This window comes from Sus scrofa, chromosome 7 (genome assembly GCF_054392235.1).
Source record: "Sus scrofa isolate SSC_HxYL_T2T_F1_AM1 chromosome 7, Sscrofa_HxYL_maternal_Yorkshire_Landrace_v2.0, whole genome shotgun sequence".
NCBI classification, from domain to species: Eukaryota; Metazoa; Chordata; class Mammalia; order Artiodactyla; family Suidae; genus Sus; species Sus scrofa.
In genome coordinates, this window is record NC_139389.1 from 7,676,649 (window position 1) to 7,696,425 (window position 19,777).

At 40.9% G+C, this 19,777-nt stretch overlaps 1 protein-coding gene across 1 annotated transcript in view; it reads right to left on the minus strand.

Moving 5' to 3' along the window:
- Window positions 1-887: 887 nt before the first annotated feature.
- ELOVL2 (ELOVL fatty acid elongase 2) overlaps window positions 888-19,777 on the minus strand; it is a 78,833-nt gene continuing 59,943 nt past the window's right edge. Inside the window, exons 8-9 of the mRNA XM_021100179.2 lie at window positions 19,586-19,720; window positions 888-3,854 (exon numbers count right to left, since the gene is read on the minus strand). Of these exons, the coding sequence (XP_020955838.2) occupies window positions 3,729-3,854; window positions 19,586-19,720 (261 nt within the window). The 3' untranslated portion in view covers window positions 888-3,728. The remainder of the gene's footprint in view (window positions 3,855-19,585; window positions 19,721-19,777) is intronic.

A 19,777-nucleotide genomic window follows, 5' to 3' on the forward strand; every position in this document is an offset into this window, starting at 1 on the left:
GAGGACACTCTCCAGCCCCATTCAGATAGTTTACGTTTCCCCTCCGGCTCTTCCCCCGTGTTACCAGCCAGAAGTTGAAGCCACTTGGCAAGCAGACGAACCCATTTTCGGTACTATGCTTTCGGTACTGTTCTTGCTCTGCGCTTTGTCTTCCACATCACGTTAAAACTACACTCTGACACTATGCCAGTCTGTGACCTGCCCCCGTGACCAAAGTCTCGCCCAGGCTTCGCCACGGCCCGTCTCCGCTCACGTGCCCACGCCTGAGCGGCAGCGGCCTCCTGTCCACCTGTCTCTGCAAAGGGAGAGTCCAGGGCTTCAGTTCATCACACCGCGTTGTTTGTGCCTAGTTTAGTCTCTTCTACGGACCCGGTGCTCCTCCCAGGTTATCTTACACGGGGGGAGCAGTTTGTTATAACCTTTCTGTCCTCTGCTTAGATAACTGGTCTTAAATTTTTCTTATGAATGACCACTTTCTGAACTAGTTTAATTTTGTATATGAATACTATGTACTGTTTTTGTTTTCCTACTTTTTTTTTGGCGGCGGGGGCGGGGGGAGAGGCATCCCTGCAGCATGTGGAGTTCCCAGGTCAGGAATCATATCCAAGGCACGGTCAATGCCAGATCCTTAACCTACTGTGCCGGTCCAGGGATCGAACCTGTGTCCGAGGGCTCTCAAGATGCCATCCATCCCACTGTACCACTGAATACCATGTAAAGGTAACAATGTTACATAAAAGCTCCCTGCTTACTGAAATGAAGAATTAAACATCTAAAATTGCTAAAATAATACTTTATTAAAAAGTTCCTGAGTAACAGGTCATTTGGAATAGCATGCAGAACACATTTTAACTTCTTTGAATCAAATGAAAAGAATCACAACATACTTTAGTGTAAAAATCAATTTATTATACAACAATCATACAGAATGCTTTTTATCTACAAAGAAAAATGGCTTCTCCTGCCTCCCTGGCCGCCCCAATCATGATACTATGTTCTTAAGACATAAGTACTTTTCAAGAAAAACCAAAAAAGTGATATCCTTATTTTTCAAATAAGGAAGTCCCCAGAAATATAAAATGATATGGAAATACTGGAAAGAACTAGACTGGTCTCTTATAAAGTGCTGGTCTGCTCATCATAGTAAATTGCATTTTGCCTTAAAATACTTTTCTGATGTGGAAGACTCCCCACCTCCCCAGTAGGATTAAATAGTATATAATTTGATGAGCTGAAATTTCCATATTTAATTCCATCAAGTAAACATTTTACTGTTTTTAGAAATTATAATAGATATACTTACAATATTCACTTAAATGTTTTCATTACTATGTGTAAGAGGAAATTTATTTGGAGGAAAAACACTTTCCTTCTTAAATTATACAGTTTTTTTTTTTTTTTTTACAGTTTTGCTTTAGGAAACTCACATGAAGAGTAAATGTTTAAAGTTGTTGCACTTAACAGGTGAAAATATTTACCTGCTTCAGTATTTGTGTATTTTTACAAGCTCTTGAATGGTTTAAGGCTATGTGTTTCATTTCTTCTCTAGAATTAAAAACTGACTGGAAAATAAGCATCCTCAACCCTCTAACTCAACTGAGCTTCAAAGTGTCAACTACCCAAATTTTTCCCTTTGATCAGAGAGGTTTCTGGCTGCCTGGCTGTTACCACTCGGCTGAAGGATGCTTCTCTCCTTGTTGTGCGGATATGAAGCCCTTCGGAGCCCCCCAGACTGCAGGTATAACTCCAAAGGGTGAGGCCAGAGCCTCGCTGGTGAAGAATAAGCTGGAGACGGTGATGTCTGCCTTCTCTCTGCATCTCACTTTCCCCTGCGCTGAGTGCACTCTGCTAAGAGATTCTAGCTCCCATTTGAGACAGAAAGCTGAACAGCTGCTCCCAGTCTGACGTGGGTTTTGTCACAGAGGCGCAGTAATAGTTACGCTCAAAGCCAGCCCTTGTTGGAACAGGTTTCTGGGAGAGGACGGTACTTGGGACTGGGCAGGGATTAAGCACCTAGAGCAAGTCAGCTGTAGAAAACGATTCCGAAAGATCCAAGAGTGAGGTTGGCCTCAGACAAGGTGTCTGTTCAGCAGGAATGGATCCACGGGCAGAGAAGGACTCACAGCCACGATGCCTGGAGCACTGGCCCAGGGTCAGTCACCTGTCAAAGAGTGGCCGGCATCCGGAGGGGCGTTTACAGAAAGAGCAGTCGGAAAAGTTAGTATATGGTCAGTGTCAGTGTACACGTCAGGACAAGAGTCAGTGTGGCTTTGTTTTCCTGTTTAAAAAGAAATTTTAAGACTAAAGCTTAGAAAAAAGGAATGGCCCCAAAGGACAAAAATTGTTTCCAAACAGACTGTAAGGGGTGGGGGCGATGGTGAAAACGCCTTTCTGGCACTTAGGCATCTGCTGTCAACGTTATGATCTAAAAACTTCCTAAACTAAGGGAGCAAAGAAGACGAAGTGTCCAAGTTGGTGAATTATTTTTAGGGTACAGATATTCACCGAATCTTCAGAGAAGGTCCCCTTTCCATTCCCGGTACAATTTAAAAGTAAAGACAGTCCACCTCGGAGAGGAAGGAGGCAGGCTCTGCTGCCTCCAGCTGCTTCTCAGCAGAGCTCCTGTGACCCCAGGACGGATGTGCCATTGGCCAAACTGGCACCTTTTACTGTGGCCCATTCCCAGCCGTGGCTGAGTGTCTGAACCTTCCTGAAGTCCTTTTTCTTCCTTTTTTTCCAAAAATGACCTGCAGCGAGCAATTGCAGGTGTTTGGGGATAAAATTCACAAGGAGGCTCCTAACAAATCATTGATGAATTCAATGAAGATTTTGCCCCACTGTGCTGTTATTTCTGGCTTATAAAGAGTCTGGTGGCACGTCATTCTAAGAAAAAGGGCCACGTGGACAGAGTCCTTGCTCAGAAAGGAAACGGGCAGCCAAATGCAGACCCTGCTGTTAAAACTGAGCATCGTGTCTGTCTGTATCCTAACCTCAGGCACCTTAACTGGGAGAAGAACTAAATTATGAGTAATTAAGGAAACCAAATGAAAACCAAGGAGCTGCTCCTACCCGAAGGCTTGAGCTAGGAGGGTTTGGCAGGTTTTTCTTCAAAGTTGGAAAAAAAAAAAAAAAAGCTTTATTACAATATCCCTAAATTGAGAACGAGGAGCAGTGAGCAGTTGTGGGAATGTGAGATGCCAGAGAGACAGCCTTCAGAGGAAAGGTTTCCATTTATGATCCCACTTTAGTATTTTCTGGGGTTGATTCCTAAAGGAATAGACTGATTATGTACTGACAATTATTGCTTAATATACAGATCAGAGCATACCCTGTATTTAGAAGATAATCCAACATTTTGTTTTAAACATTTTAATCTGAACTAAACTCTAACTTATTTGCAGACTTGCTGTGAAAAACAGTGCTCCAGGTGTCCTGGCTTTGTATACGCATAAGGCGCTATAAGGACGGTTTTTGGGGAGGGGTTAGGGCTGGGGTGGGGTCTGGGTGGGAGAGAGACTGCACCAGTTGTGTCACCTCGATGCTGATGGAAGCTTTCAGTTAACAGATTAACCTAATAGCAATATATTAATACATTCCAGGTACAAATGATTTATAAACTCAAAAGAAATTAGTTTGTGCTAAAACATATATCACTTTCAATTCAGTCTTTGCTTTAAAACAAGCGAGTCTGTTAGGCTATTATATATGCTTTGTCTGGTGTTCCACCTTTATTGTGCTTTCTTGTTTATGGCTCCATTAGTCGCAGTGAAGTAGACTTTGGAAAAACCATTCTTAACTTCTTTCCCTGCAGGCGGCACGTCCGTATCTTTCTTCATTGGCTTTTTTCGGTATGTCTGTTGGATGTGTACATGTTGAAGAGAAAAAGAAAAGGATGCTTTAATAAGGTCCTATCTATAATGTGACACATAGTCTAAACCAATGCCTGCTTTTGTTGGTAGTGAACTTTCCAGTAAGAATTCTTGTTTGTAATAGGACCGTTTTTAAGCTTCTGATTAAAATTAAAAATAGGGTAAGAATAAGACAAATGCATGAATTCCCCTGAGAAGTTGTTTCTTTCACCTTATCCACATTGGATTAGTATTTATATATTATGCTGTGGAATTAGCATTCAAATTATTCTGCATTACTTGCTTACTTGGAAAGAATTTTTTTTGGAATCTTTATTAAAATCAAGGTATAAGTGACATACAACATTAGATTAGTTCAGGTGTAGGACTGTGACATTTGTATATGTTGTGCGATGACACAAAAGTCCAGCTTACCATCTGTCATCACATACAGTCACAACATTTTTTCTTGTGCTGAGAACTTTTAAGATCTAATCACTCAGCAACTTTCAAATGCACAACAGTAGTAACTAAAGTCACCATGCTGGACGCGTCCTCCCCATGACTTATTGAAGGATATAATTTTTTGAAAATATAGTTAAAGTGGAACAGTGCCCTACTTTTAAAAGTACTAGGACCTGGGATTCTGGCTTGATTTGTGTTCTGCCATATCCTTCCTATCCTGACAAAATAGCTGAGTTGACTTTTTTTTTTTTTAAAGATAGTATCAACAAGGGTCAGGACTAAAAGTACATACTCAGCTCTAAAGCGCTAAGACTCCATTTGAACCAACATGTGGGGCCACAGCTCTGAGCACAACTGCCCGCTGCTGGGCTCCCACTTCCTTCAAGTCCCAAGAGGAATCCCTTAGCCTGCCTTCAGTATTTGGGGGGGAGAGGGGGGGATTTTTTGTCCTATCAATGCTCGTTTCTTTAGAAATTCTCAAAAGAAACGTTTACCTCTTATACAAAGACAAAGCCGTGCCAGTCCAATTCCAGAAACACAAGAGCTGAAAAGCTGTCAAGAGTTCAGTTCCCACAGCTGTACGCTGTATAAAACCACTATGCACTTGCTGAAAGTCAACCTAAACTAAATAATCAGCATGCATTTGTGTGTGTGAAGAAGAAAATACAGTTGAGTACAATTTCAAAAGTAGTTTTGAATAAAACCATGTTCTCATGAAGCTTTCTATTTCCCCAGCCCACAAAGGAGAGCCATTTAATATCTACAGCCACCTGGGGCCTGTTACCACTGCCATCAGCTCTTACATAGAGTTGCTGTGACACTGCATATTGAAAATCTCTTCCATTTAAATTGTTAGTTAAAAAGAAAGTGACAGTAGAAAATTGACAGAACACTATAAACCAGCTATAATGGAAAAAATAAAAATCATTATAAAAAATGAAAAGAAAGTGACACTTAAGAAAAAGTCCATGTGACATTTCCATACAGGTTGTGTTAAAAAAATTTTTTTTTCAGATAAACAGTCTACAATGTTGCAGTCACTGATATGGAAATAGTTTTTTAATATTAATATCTATAGTTTTTAATAGTAATATAAATAATCTATCTTAATATTAAGTTCATTTAGCCCATGCTCTCCTCCATCCAGCCAAATTTCCTGGATCTGTGCTACTATACATAGTATTTAGCTTTCAGAGGTCACACTTTGGTAGCTGGTGCAAAAACATGATTCAAATGCATAGTATGTTTGGTGTCCCCACTGTGGTCCAGTGGGTTAAGAATCTGACTGCAGCAGCTCAGGTAGCTATGGAGGGGTGGGTTCAATCCCTGGCCCAACGCAGTGGGTTAAAGGATAGTTTGTTGCCACAGCTGCAGCGTAGGTTGCATCTGCAGCTCCGATTCAATCCTTGATCAGGGAACCTCCATATGCCGCAGGTGTGGCCATAAAAAAAAATGCGTAATATGTCTGATAAAACTTTATTATTTTTTAAATTTTTTAGTATAGTTGATTCACAATGATCTGTCAATTTCTGTGTACAGCAAAGTGACCCAGTCATACATACATAGACATTCTTTTTCTCACATTATCCTCCATCATGTTCCATCACAAGTGATTAGATATAGTTTCCCATGCTATACAGCAGGGTCTCATTGCCTATCCTCTCCAAATGTAATAGCTTGCATCTACTAACCCCAAACTCCCAGTCCCTCCCCCTCGGCAACCACGGGTCTGTTCTCCATGTCCATGTTTCTTTTCTGTGGAAAGGTTCATCTGTGTGATATATTAGATTCCAGATATAAGTGATATCATATGGTATTTGTCTTTCTTTCTGACTTACTTCACTTGAGAGTCTCTAGTTCCATCCACGTTGCTGCAAATAGCGTTATTTTTTTATGCCTAAGTAGTATTCCATTATGTATATATATCACATCTTCTTAATCCATTCATTTGTCGATGGACATTTGGGTTGTTTCCATGTCTTGGCTATTGTGAATAGAGTTGCAATGAACATGGGGGGGGGGGACATGTATCTTTTTCAATGGAAGTTTTGTCCAGCTATTTGTCCAGGAGCGGGACTGCTGGGTCATATGGTAGTTCTATGTTTAGTTTTCTCTGAGGTACCTCCATACTGTTTTCCATAGCGCTCATACCAAATTACATTCCCTCCAACAGTGTAGGAAGGTTCCCTTCTCTCTACGCCCTCTCCAGCACTTGTCATTTGTAGACTAATGATGGCCATTCTGGTCAGTGTAAAGTGGTACCTCACTGTAGTTTTGATTTGCATTTCTCTAATAATTACTGAGGCTGAGCATTTTTTCATGTGCCTGTTGGGCATCTGCGTGTCTTCTTTGGGGAAATGTCTATTCAGGTTTTCTGCCCATGTTTCAATTGGGTTGTTTTTTTTTTTTTTTGTTTTGTTTTTTTTTTTTTTTTTTTGCTGTTGAGTTGTACGAGTTGTTTGTGTATTTTGGAGATTGGGCCCTTGCCAGTTGCATTGTTTGAAACTATTTTCTCCCATTATGTACACTGTCTTTTTTTTTTTTAATGGTTTCCTTTATTGTGTAAAAGCTTGCAAGTTTGATTAGGTCCTATTGGTTTATTTTTGTTTTTATTTCTATTGCCTTGGGAGCTAGACTGACCTAGGAAAATATTTGTATGGTTGATGTCAGAGAATGTCTTGCTTATGTTCTAGGAGTTTGATGGTCTCTTGTCTTACGTTTAAGTCTTTAAGCCATTTTGAGTTTATTTTTGTGCATGGTGCGAGGATGTGTTCTAGTTTCACTGATTTACATGCAGCGTCCAGGTTTCCCAGCACCACTTGCTGAAAAGACTTTTTCCTCTTTAATATTCTTGCCTCCTTTGTCAAAGATTAATTGACTACAGGTATCTGGGTTTATTTCTGGGTTCTCTATTCTGTTCCATTGGTCTGTATGTCTGTTTATGTTCTTACTGTAGCTTTGTAATATTGTCTGAAGTCTGGAAGAGTTATGCTTCCTGCTTGGTGTTTGTTTCTCAGGATTGCTTTGGCAACTCTGGGTCTTTGATAGTTCCATATAAACTTTTGGATTGTTTGTTCTAGTTCTGTGGAAAATGCCATGGGTAATTTAATAGGGATTGCATTGACTCTCTAGATTGCTTTGGGTAGAATGGCCATTTTAATGATAATTTTTCCAATCCAGGAGCATGGACTATCTTTCCACTTCTTTGAATCCTCTTTAATTTCCTTGATTAATGTTTTATAGTTCTCAGCGATATAAGCATTTCACTTCCTTAGTCAGGTTTATTCCTAGGTATTTAAGTTTTTTAAAAGGTATTTTTATATTCCTTTTCTAATATTACATTGTTAGTATACAGAAATACAACTGATTTCTGAATGTTCATCTCGTATCCTGCTACTTTGCTGAATTCATTGATCAGATCCAGTAGTTTTTGTGTTGAGTCCTTACAGAGTGTTCTATATAGTGTCATGTCATCTGCACAGAGTGACAATTTTACCTCTTCCAATTTGGATACCTTTTACTTCTTTTGTCTGATTGCTGTGGACAGGACTTCCAATACCATGTTGAATAAAAGCGTTGAGAGTGGGCATCCTTGTCTCGTTCCAGGTTTAATGGGAAGGCTTTCAGCTTTTCTCTGTTGAGTTTATATTGGCTGTGGGTTTGTCATGAATGGCTTTTATTATGTTAAGGTATGTTCCCCCTATACCCACTTTCGTAAGAGTTTTTATCATGACTGGATGCTGGATTTTGTCAAATGCTTTTTCTGCATCCATTGAGATGATCATGTGGTTTTTTGACTTTTCTTTTGTTAATGTGGTGTATGATGTTGATTGATTTGTGTATGTTGAACCATTCTTGTGCACTTGGGGTGAATCCCATTTGGCTGTGGTGTATGATCTTTTTTTATATGTTGTTGGATGTGGTTGGCTAAAATTTTTTGAGAATTTTTGCATCTATATTCATCAAAGATATTGGCCTATAGTTTTCTTTTTAAGGAATATTGGTATTAGGGTGATGGTGGCTTTGTAGAATGTCTTTAGGAGTATTTCTTCAACCTTTTGGAAAAGTTTAAGAAGGATGGGTATTTTCTTTGTATGTTTGTTAGAATTGGCCTACGAAGCTATCTGGCCCTGGATTTTTGTTTGTAAGAGTGTTTTTTACATACTCAATTTCTAGTGATTGGTCTGTTCAATTAATTTACTTCTTGATTCAGTTTTGGCAGGCTGTATGTCTCCAGAAAGTTGTCCTTTTATCTAGGTTGCCAAATTTGTGGTGTATAATTGTTTATAGTATCTCTTGTGAGTTTTTGTATTTCTGCAGTATCCAATGAGGTTTCTCTTTTTTCATTTATTACTGTGCTTATTTGAGTTCTTTCTCTCCTCTTTTTGATGAGTCTGGCCAGAGGTTTGTCGATTTTTTTTTTTTACCCTTTCAAAGAACCAGCTCTTGGTTTTATTGATTTTTTTTCTGTTTTTTGAATCTCTAGTTTATTGATTTCCTCTTGATCTTTATGATTTCCTTCCTTTTGCTGACTTTAGATTTTGTTTGTTCTTTTTTAATTCTTTTAGGTGGTGGGTTAAGTTCTCAAGTTGAGATTTTTCTTCTTTTTTGAGGAAGGCCTGTATTGCTATGAACTTCCCTCTAATCACTGCCTTTATGGCATCCCATAGATTTTGAATGGTTGTGTTTTAATTATCATTTGCCTTGTTTTGTTTGTTGTTTTTTTGTCTTTTTGCCATTTCTTGAGCCTCTTTCACGGCATATGGAGATTCCCAGGCTAAGGGTCGAATAGGAGCTGTAGCCACTGGCCTCCGCCACAGCCAGAGCAACGCCAGATCCGAGCCGTGTCTGCAACCTACACCACAGCTCACGGCAACCCACTGAGCAAGGCCAGGGATTGAACCTGAAACCTGTTCTTAGTCGGATTAGAGGTATTTTAAAATTTTTAAACTAAAAAAATTTTAAATTTCCCTTTTGATCTCGCTGACCGGTTTTTTTAGAGCACATTTTTTTAGTCTCCATGTAGTCAGTTTTTTTCTCATTTCTTTTCCTGTGGTTGATTTCTAGTTTCATGCCATGGTGGTCACAGAAGACACCTGAAATAATTTCCATACTCTTCAATTTGTTAAGGTGAGTTTTGTGCCCCAGTATCCCAGTATCCTTGAGAATGTTCCATGTGCCTTTGAAAAGAACATATATCCTGATTTTTTTGGATGTAATGTCCTGAAAAGGTCAATGAAGTCTAACTTTTCTATTGTTTCATTTAGGATCTCTGTTGCTTTACTGATTTTCTGTCTAGAGGATCTGTCCATTGATATGTAGTGGGGTGTTAGTCTCCCAGTATTATTGTATTCCCATCAATTTTTCCTTTTATGTCTGTTAGTATTTGAGGTAGGTATCTCAGTGCACTTATATTAGGGGCATTTATACTGACATTTGTAATATCCTCTTCTTATGGATCCTTTGACCATTAAATAGTGTCCTTCTTTGAGACCTTCATTTTAAAGTCTGTTTTGTCTGATGAGTATGAAACTCCTGCTTTCCTGTCTTTTCCACTCACATGAAATATCTTTTTCCATCCCCTTTCAATTCATATGTGTCCTTTGTCCTGAGGTAATCTCTTGTAGGCAGCATTGTTGTAGGGTCTTGTCTTTTTTTTTCCCCTACTCCAGTATCTCATTCTAAGCCTTTTGATTGGAGAATTCAGTCCACTGACATTTAAGGTAAGAATTGATAAATGTGTTATTTGTTGACTTTTTTTTTTTTTTTTTTGGTCTTTTCTAGGGCTGCACCGTGGCATATAGAGGTTCCCAGGCTAGGGGTCAAATTGGAGCTGTAGCCGCTGGCCTACACCACAGCCACAGCAATGTAGGATCCGAGCCACATCTGTGACCTACACCACAGCTCAGGGCAACGCCAGATCTTTAACCCACTGATTGAGGCCAGGGATCGAACCTGCAACCTCATGGTTCCTAGTCAGATCTGTTAACCACTGAGCCACGACAGGAACCCCCTTGTTGCCATTTTAAACCTTGTTTTCTAGTTGATTCTGTTTCTCATTGTTCCTTTCTTTTTTTGGTTGGATGATTTCATTTTATGCTTGTGTCCTCCTCTTTATAGTATATGCGAATTTATTGTTTGGTTTTGATTTGTGGTTTCCCTGTTCTTCAAATGCTAACCCTTTCCTACATCTGCTTGCTGTAGCGTGATAGTCACACAGGCTCAGACACATTAGAGTCTAGATTTTCTTACTTTCCTTCCCCACATTTTACGATTTTGATGTCCTTTTTTAACATCTTCATGTTTACCCTTTCACTGTTCCTTGTGTTCATTGTTGCTTTTACAGTTTTTTTTTTTTTTTAAAGATATGTATACTGGCTTACTTAAGTGATTACTCTCCAAATAAGAGTTCCTCTTAGAGCCCTTTCAGTATTTCTTTTAGAATGGATTTAGTATTGCTGTACTCCTTTAGTTTTTGTTTGTTGGAAAAATTCTTTATTTTCCCTATTTTAAATGATATTCTTGCTGGGTAGAATATTCTAGGCTTCAAACTTTTCCCTTTTAGAACTCTGAATATATCTTGCCACTTGCTTCTGGCCTGTAGTGTTTGTGTAGAGAAATCAGCTGATGGCCTTATGGGGTTCCCTTATAATTAATGCTTTTTCTCTTGCTGCCTTTAGAATCCTCATTTTAGCTTTTGCCATTTTTAATATAATATGTCTTGGTGTGGGCCTGTTTGGGTTCAACTTGTTTGGGGCCCTCTGTGCTTCCTGTATCTTGATATCTGCTTCCTTTAGATTTGGAAAGTTTTCAGCCATAATTTTCTCACATGTATTTTCAATCCTCCTTTTTCTTCTCTTTCTGGAATCCCTTTATGTGTAAATTGGCCAGCTTTATATAATCCCATGGATCTCTCATACTGCTTGCATGCTTTTTTTCATTGGTTTTCGGTCTGCTGTCCTGATTGAGTGATTTTCATTACTCTATCTTCCAAGTCACTAATTCATTCCTCTGCATGATTCATTCTGCTCTTCATCTTCAGTGCTTTTAACTTCAGCTTGCGTCTCTACAAGTGAATTTTCTAATTTTTCCTGACTCCTCATGTTTTCTGGTTCCTTTCTAAAGTAATGTGTATTACTATTCATATTCACTCTTAATTCCTTCACTATTTTCACTGTGTCCTTTTTTTAACTCAGTGTCTGTTGGGCTACAGAGGTCTGTTTCATTGTTTGCTCCTGCAGGGGAATTATCTTGTTCTTTTAACCGGGAATGGTTCCTGAGCTTCTTCATTTTGCTTTTATTTTTCTTATTGTGTGAGTTTAGGGGAAAAAAAACTACTGTAGTCTTGGAGGGCAATTTTATGAGTGCCCCTGGGTATTTTGTGAGGGCTTACGATTTATTTTTGGCATGAGGTTTTGTTTTCTGCTTTTGAGGGCCACACTCATGGTATATGGAGGTTCCCAGGCTAGGGGTCTAATCAGAGCTACACCTGCTGGCCTATGCCACAGCCACAGTGCCAGATCTGAGCCACGTCTGTGACCTACAACACAGCAGTGCCAGGGATTGAACCCACAACCTCATGGTTCCTAGTCATATTTATTTCCACTGCACCATGATGGGAACTCGTGGCATGAGGTCTTGGATGCTTGCTGTCTCTTTCCTCAGTGTGTGCAGGCTGTATCCCCTTCATATGGTGCTGTGCGTGCTTTCAGGGAGATGGAGGCAAGGGGCAGGGCTAGCAGCCAGTGCCTGGTTGCTGGGCCCTTGACAGTGGCAAGGACCTCTGGGAAGGTGGCTCAGGCTGCTCCTAGCTGCAGGGCCCTGGGAAGTGGCGATGCCCCTCAGGCAGGTTCAGGTGGCATGCAGAGCATGTGGCAGGGGCAGCAGCAGGGCGTGTGTGTTCCCAGTGGAGTGAGAGCAACAATGGTGGTGCTTGGTGGCAGTGCCCTCCTCTGTGCTAACTACTGCGGTGACTGGGGCTGCGGGTGGTACCTGTTCACAGACTCCTAGTGAGGATGGACCATGCCCATCTCTGCCACACTTAGCCCGAGGAGGCGCCGCAATACGTAGCCTGTGCAAGAGGCGCCTAGCCACCCACAGCCCCGCCCTCTGAGAGAGTGCAGAGAAACATACCTCTATGGGGGCCACCACGACCATGGCGCCTCGCCTCTCCCACAGGCCCAGATCTCCTCCTGGGTTCTCTCGGCGGGGGCGCTCTGCTCCCCAACCCTTGACACACTACTCTCTAGCCCCCCAGGCTGTCTCCCCCGGCTGACACGCTCTCCCTGGAGCCTGCGTTTCAGCGTCCAGCCCGCTCCCGGGTGTCTCAGGCTGTACTGATGCTCTGGCGACTCTCTCTGCTCTGCCACGGCTGCTGCACTTGTCCCTGAGGCCTTGAGGTCTCGCCATCTCAGTTGCTCTCCCTGTCAGTTAGGTGGCTTCCCAGGGGGTGGGTTCCTTTCCTCTTAACAGCTCCCTCTCAGGAGTGCTGGGCCCATCCTGATTCCTTTCTCTCTCTCTTCCTCTTTTGTCCCCCCTTTTGTACCACCCAGATATGTGGAGGGTTTCCTGTCCTTTTTGGAGGTTCAGCAGGTGTTCTGTGCGAGTCTTAAATGCAGAGGGCCATTCTGATGTGTTCCTGGGAGAAGGCGAGCACCATGTCTCACTCCTCCACCATCTTGATCCGGCTCCTCTGATAAAACTTTATATGCAGGCGCTGAAAGGTGTTTAAGAAAATGCCCACCAGGAAAAGCAACAAAATTACAACCAAATGCTAAACAACCTTCCACCTAATGCAATGGAAACTTTCAAAAAGACATCTTGCTCTAGAAGACAAAAGAGGCCACATCAAGAGGTAGGAGGGGCGATTACACAATATAAACAACCCCCTATCTGCCAGGTGGGAAGCCCACAGACTGGAAAATACCTATCACAGAGACTCACCTACAGCAGTGAGAGTTCTGAGCCCCACATCAGGCCCCCATGCCTGGGGATCTGGCATTGGGAGAAAGAGCCCCTGGAGCATCTGGCATCGAAGGCCAGTGGGGCTTGTGTGCAGGAGCTCCACAGGACTGGGGTAAACAGAGATCCCATTCTAGAAAGGCACACACAGACTTTCATGTGCACTGGGTCCCAGGGCAACGCAGAGGCTCCATAGGAATCTGAGTCAGACCTGACCGCAATTCTTAGAGGATCTTGTGGGAAAACGGGGGGTGACTGTGGCTTGTCGTGGGGGAAGACACTGGAGGCAAAGCTCTCAGGAATGTTCATCAGCATGTGTTCCTCTAGAGGTGGCCCATTTTGGGAAAATCTGGCCCTACCCATCAGTGCTGAGGAGCCCCAGGCCAAACAATAATCCAGATGGGACCACAGCCCCACCCATCAGTAAACAGGCTGCCTACAGACCCCCCCAGCCACACAGCTGCCTCTAATTTCAACCAGAGACAAAGTCCCACCCACCAAAGGGATAGGAATCAGCCCTACCTACCAGTAGGCAGGCAACCCCCCCATCAGCAAGCCCCCGTACTGATGTCAGCCACAATGGCAGCAGACATCTGACATAAGAGAGGCTACAACTTTATTGTCTGCAAAAAAGGTGACCACACCAAAAACCTATAAAAAAAAAAAAGGCAGAGAACTATAACTCAGATAAGGGAGAAAGAAAACTCCCCAGAAAAACAGCTAAGTGATCTGAAGATTATCAGCCTCCAGGAAAAAGACTTTAGACTGATGTTGAAAAATGATGCAAGACATTGGAAATAAACTCAAGTCAAAGATTGATAATTTACAGCAAACACCAAGCAAAGAAATCCAAGATTTTAAACAAGCAGAGGACTTCCTGTCATGGCACAGCAGAAACAAATCTGACTAGGAACCATGAGGTTGCAGGTTAGATCCCTGGTCTCGCTCAGTGGGTTAAGAATCTGGCGTTGCTGTGGCTCTGGAACAGGCTGGCAGCAACAGCTCCAATTCGACCGCTAGCCTGGAACCTCCATATGCCATGGGTGCGGCCCTAAAAGGACAAAAGACAAAAACAAACAAAAAACAAACTTAAGTAAGGAGAGATGCAAAATACAGTAACTGCAATGACAAATTCATTAGAAGCAGCCAACAGCAGAATACAGGAAACAGAGAGAGTAAGCTAGGTGGAGGAGGACTAGTGGAAATCACTGATCCAGAACAGAAAGGAGAAAAAAGATTGAAAAGAAATGAAGAGAGTCTCGGAGAACTCTGAAACAACACTAAACACGCCAACATTCGTATTATAGGTGTGCCAAAGGAGAAGAGAGAAAAAAAAATGTTTAAAGAGGTAATAGCCAAAAACTTCTCTAACATGGGAAAGGAACCACTCTCTCAAATCCAGGAAGCACAATGAGCACCATATAAAATAAACCCAAGGAGGAACACCCTGAGACACATATTAATCAAACTGACCAAAATTAAAGACACAAAGAGAAAATATGGAAAGCCGCTAGGCAAAAGAAAGAATAACCTTATCGGAATTCCCTCGTATGTTATCAGCAGATTTTTCAGCAGAAACCCTGCAGGCCAGAAGGGAGTGGCACAATATACTTAAAGTGATGAAAGGAAAAAGCCTCCAACCAAGATTACTCTACCCAGCAAGGCTCTCATTCAGATTTGAAGGAGAAAGCAAAAGCCTTACAGATAAGCACAAGCTAAGAAAATTCAGCACTACTAAACCGGTGTTACAACAAATATTAAAGGAACTTCTCTAGGCAGAAAAGGCCACTACTAGAAACAAAAATACCGCAAGTGACAAGGCCCACTGGTAAGGGCATATATACAGTAAAAGTGGGAAATCATCCATGCACAGTTATGCTATCAAAATCAGGAATCGTGAGAAGAGGAGGGTACAAATGCAGGACACTGGAGATGCACTTGCAATTAAGAGACCAACAGCTTAAAACAATCTCGTATGTAAATAGACTTACATCAAAACTTTAGGGTAACTGCAAACCAAAAATCTGCAATAGATACACAAATAAGAAAAATCAACTCAAATACAACTCTGAAGATGGTCATCAAACCACAAGAGGAGGAGAGAAGAAGGGAAGAAAAAAGAGCAACAAAAACAAATCCAAAACAGTTAATAAAATGGCAATAAGAACATACATATCAACAATCACCTTAAATGTTAATGGACTAAATGCCCCAACCAAAAGACACAGACTGGCTGAATGGATATAAAAACAAGATCCATATATATGCTGTCTTCAAGAGCCCCACTTCACTTCTAGGGACATGCATACATTGAAAGTGAGAGGATAGAAGAAAATACTCCATGGAAACGGGAATCAAAAGAAAGCTGGAGTAGCAATACTCATATCAGACAAAACAGACCTTAAAGAGTAAGAGAGAAGGAAGGACATTATGCAGTGACCAAAGGATCAATCAAAGAAGAAGACAGAACAATTGTAAATACATAGGATCACCTCAATAAATAAGGCAACTACAAACAACCTTAAAAGGAGAAATTGACAATAACACAATAATAGTAGAGGACTTTAACACCACACTTTCAGCAATGGACGGATTATCCAGACAGGAAATCAACAAGGAAACACAAGCCCTAAATGAAGCATTAGGCCAGATGGATTTAATAGATATTTATAGGACATTCCATCCACAAGCAGCAGAACACACATTCTGCTCAAGTGCACATGGAACATTCTCTGGGATTGATAACACTCTGGGCCACAAATCAAGCCATGGTAAATTTAAGAAAATCGAAATCACATCAACCATTTTTTCCGACTACAATGCTATACAGCTGGAAATAGACAACAAGAAAAAAACTGCAAAAAGCACAAACATGTGGAGACTACACAACATGCTACTAAACAACCAATGGACACTGAAGAAATCAGAGGAAATTAAAAAATACCTAGAAGCAACTGACAACAAAGACACTCCAAAACCTAGGGGATGCAGCAAAAGCAGTTCTCCCAAGAGGGAAGTTTATAGCAATACAAGCCTACCTCAGGAAACAGGAAAAAGCTCAAATAAACAACCTAACTTTACATCTAAAGCAGCTAGAGAGACAGGAAAAGACAAGACCCAAAGTCAGCAGAAGAAAAGAAATCATTAAGTTCAGAGCAGAAATCAATGAAATAGAAATGAAGAAAACCATAGAAAAGATTGATGAAATGAAAAGCTGGTTCTTTGAAAAGATCAACAAAATTGATAAACCCTCAGCCAGACTCATCGAGAAAAAGAGAGGACTCAAATCCATAAAATTAAAATGAAAAAGGAGAAGCTACAATGGGCATCACAGAAATACAAAGGATCATAAGAGACTACTATATGCAACTATACATCAATAAAACGGAAAACCTAGAAGAAATGGACAAATTCTTAAAAAGGTACAATCTTCCAAGACTAAACCGAGATGAAATAGAAAAGATGAATGGAACAATCACAAGTACTGAAATTGAAACTGATTAAAAAACTTCCAACAAACAAAAGTCCAGGACCAGATGGCTTCACAGGCAAATTTTATCAAACTTTTTAGAGAAGAGCTAACACCTATCCTTCTGAAACTATTCCAAAAAATTGCAGAGGAAGAAACTTTCCCAAACTCATTCTATGAGGCCACCATCACCCTGATACCAAAACCAGACAAAGATACCACAAAAAAGGAAAATTACAGTCCAATATCACTGATGAACATAGATGCAAAAATCCTCAACAAAATACTACCAAACTGAATCCGACAATACATTAAAAGGATTCTACATCATGATCAAGTAGGAATTACCCCGGGCATGCAAGGATTCTTCAATACCCGCAAATCAATCAGTGTGATACTCCACATTAACAAACTGAGGAATAAAAACCATATGATCCTCTCAACAGATGCAGAAAAAGCCTTTGACAAAAACCAACACCCATTTCTGATAAAAACCCTTCAGAAAGTGGGCATAGAGGGAACCTACCTCAACATAACAAAGGCCATAAATGACAAACCCACAGTGAACATCATCATCAATGGTGAAGAGCTGAAAGAATTCCCACTGAGATCAGGAACAAGGCAAGGATGTCCACTCTCGCCACTACTCTTCAACATAGTTTTGGAAGTCCTAACCACAGCAATCAGAGAAGAAAAATAAAAGGAACCCAAATTGGAAAGGAAAAAGTAAAACTATCACTATTTGCAGATGACATGATACCGTACCTAGAGAATCTTAAAGACGCTACCAGAAAACTGTTAGATGTCATCAATGAATTTGGCAAAGTTGCAGGATACACAATTAATACACCGAAGTCAACTGAATTTCTATATACAAACGCGAGATCAGAAAGAAAAATTAGGGAAATGATCCCATCTATCATCACATCAAAAAGAATAACCTACCTAAAGACACAAAAGACCTGGACTCTGAAAAGTCTAAGAGGCTGATGAAAGAAATCAAAGATGACACAAACAGATGGAAACACATAACATGCTCTTGCATTGGAAGAGTCAATATTATCAAAATGACTATACTACCCAAGGCAATCTACAGATTCATGGTAATCCCTATTAAATTATTACAGAACTAGAATAAAATATTTTAAAGTCTGTTTGGAAGCTCAAAAGACCCAGACTAGCCAAAGCCATCTTGAGAAAGAAAAATGGAACTGGAGGAATCAGAATCCCTGACTTCAGACTATACTACGAAGCTACAGTCATCCAAACAGTATGGTACTGGCACAACGATAGAAATATAAATCAATGGAACAGGATAGAAAGCCCAGAATTAAACCCACGCACCTACAGTCAACTAATCTATGACAAAGGAGGCAAGAATATACAGTGGAGAAAAGACAGTCCATTCAATAAGTGATTCTGGGAAAACTGGACAGCCACATGTAAGAGAATGAGATTAGAATGCTTCTTAACACCATACACAAGAATAAACTCAAAATGGATTAAAGACCTAAATATAAGACCAGATACTATAAAATTCTTAGAGGAACATAGGCCAAACACCCTCTGACATAAACCACAGCAACATCTTCTCAGATCCACCTCCTAGAGTAATGACAATAAAAACAAAAATAAACAAATGGGACTTAATTAAACTTAAAAGTTTCTGCTTAGCAAAGGAACCCTAAACAGAATGAAAAGACAACCTACAGAATGGGAGAAAATATGTGGAAATGAAGCGACTGACAAGGGACTAATCTCCAAAATTTATAAACACCTTCTACAGCTCAATACCAAAAAAACCCCATTAAAAAATGGGTATAGGTTCTAAATGGATAATTCTCCAAAGAAGACAATACAGATGGCCAAAAAACACATGAAAAGTTGTTCGACATCACTAATTATTAGAGAAAGGCAAATCAAAACCATTATAAGGTACCACCTTTTACAGGCCAGAATGGCCAATCAAAAAGTCTACAAACAATAAATGATGGAGAGGGTGTGGAGAAAAGAGAACCCTATTACACTGTTGGTGGGAATGTAAATTGGTGCAACCACTGTGGAAAACATGCAGATTCCTCAGAAAACTAGAAATAGAATTACTATTTGATCCAGCAATCCCATTCCTGGGCATCCATCCAGAGAAAACCATGACTCAAAAAGACACATGTACTCCAATGTTCACTGCAGCACTAAATACAATAGCCAAGACATGGAAACAACCTAAATGTCCATCGACAGAGGAGTGGATCAAGAAGATGTGATACATATGCACAATGGGGTATTACTGAGCCACGAAAAGTAAAGAAATACTGGCATTTAAAGCAACATGGCTGAACCTAGGAATTATCATGCCAAGTGGTGTTAGACAGTGAGACACCAACATCATATGCTATCGCTTACGTGCGGAATCTAAAAACAAGGACACAACGAACTTCTTTGCAGAACAGACACCAACTCATGGATGTTGAAACATTTACGGTTTCCAAATGAGACAGGTGGGCAGGGGGTTTGCGATAAAATTGGGTTGTGATGAACACTGTACAACTATAAATGTGATAAAATCAAGTTATAAAAAAAGAAGATAATTAAATGAGATGAGAAGATGACAATGATGATAATCATAAAAAAAATGCCCACCAGACTGCTACGAGTGGTTATCCTCTGAGGAGGAAGGCGTGGGGAGAGTGAGGAAGGCAAGCTCCACCTTTCACTTGGCGCCCCTCTGTTGTCCAAATTTATCAACATCACGTGCTCCAAGAGTGTTTTAACGGGTAAAGTACACAGTGCGGAAGTGCACAGTCCGTGCTCTTTCACCCTTGAATGTTTCTCTTTGACTTACCTGAACGTAGAAGTTTAAGAACAGGATGACCAGCGTCAGCATGTACGAGGACTGGAAGATGAGACAGCCGAAGGGGAAGCCGCAGGGTCTCACGACGGCGCTCAGGGTGTGGGTGATGGTGAGCACGAACTGCACCTGCGGGCGGGAGGGCGGGAGGGCGGGCTGAGGGCCGGGCCGGCCCCAGACGGCTCT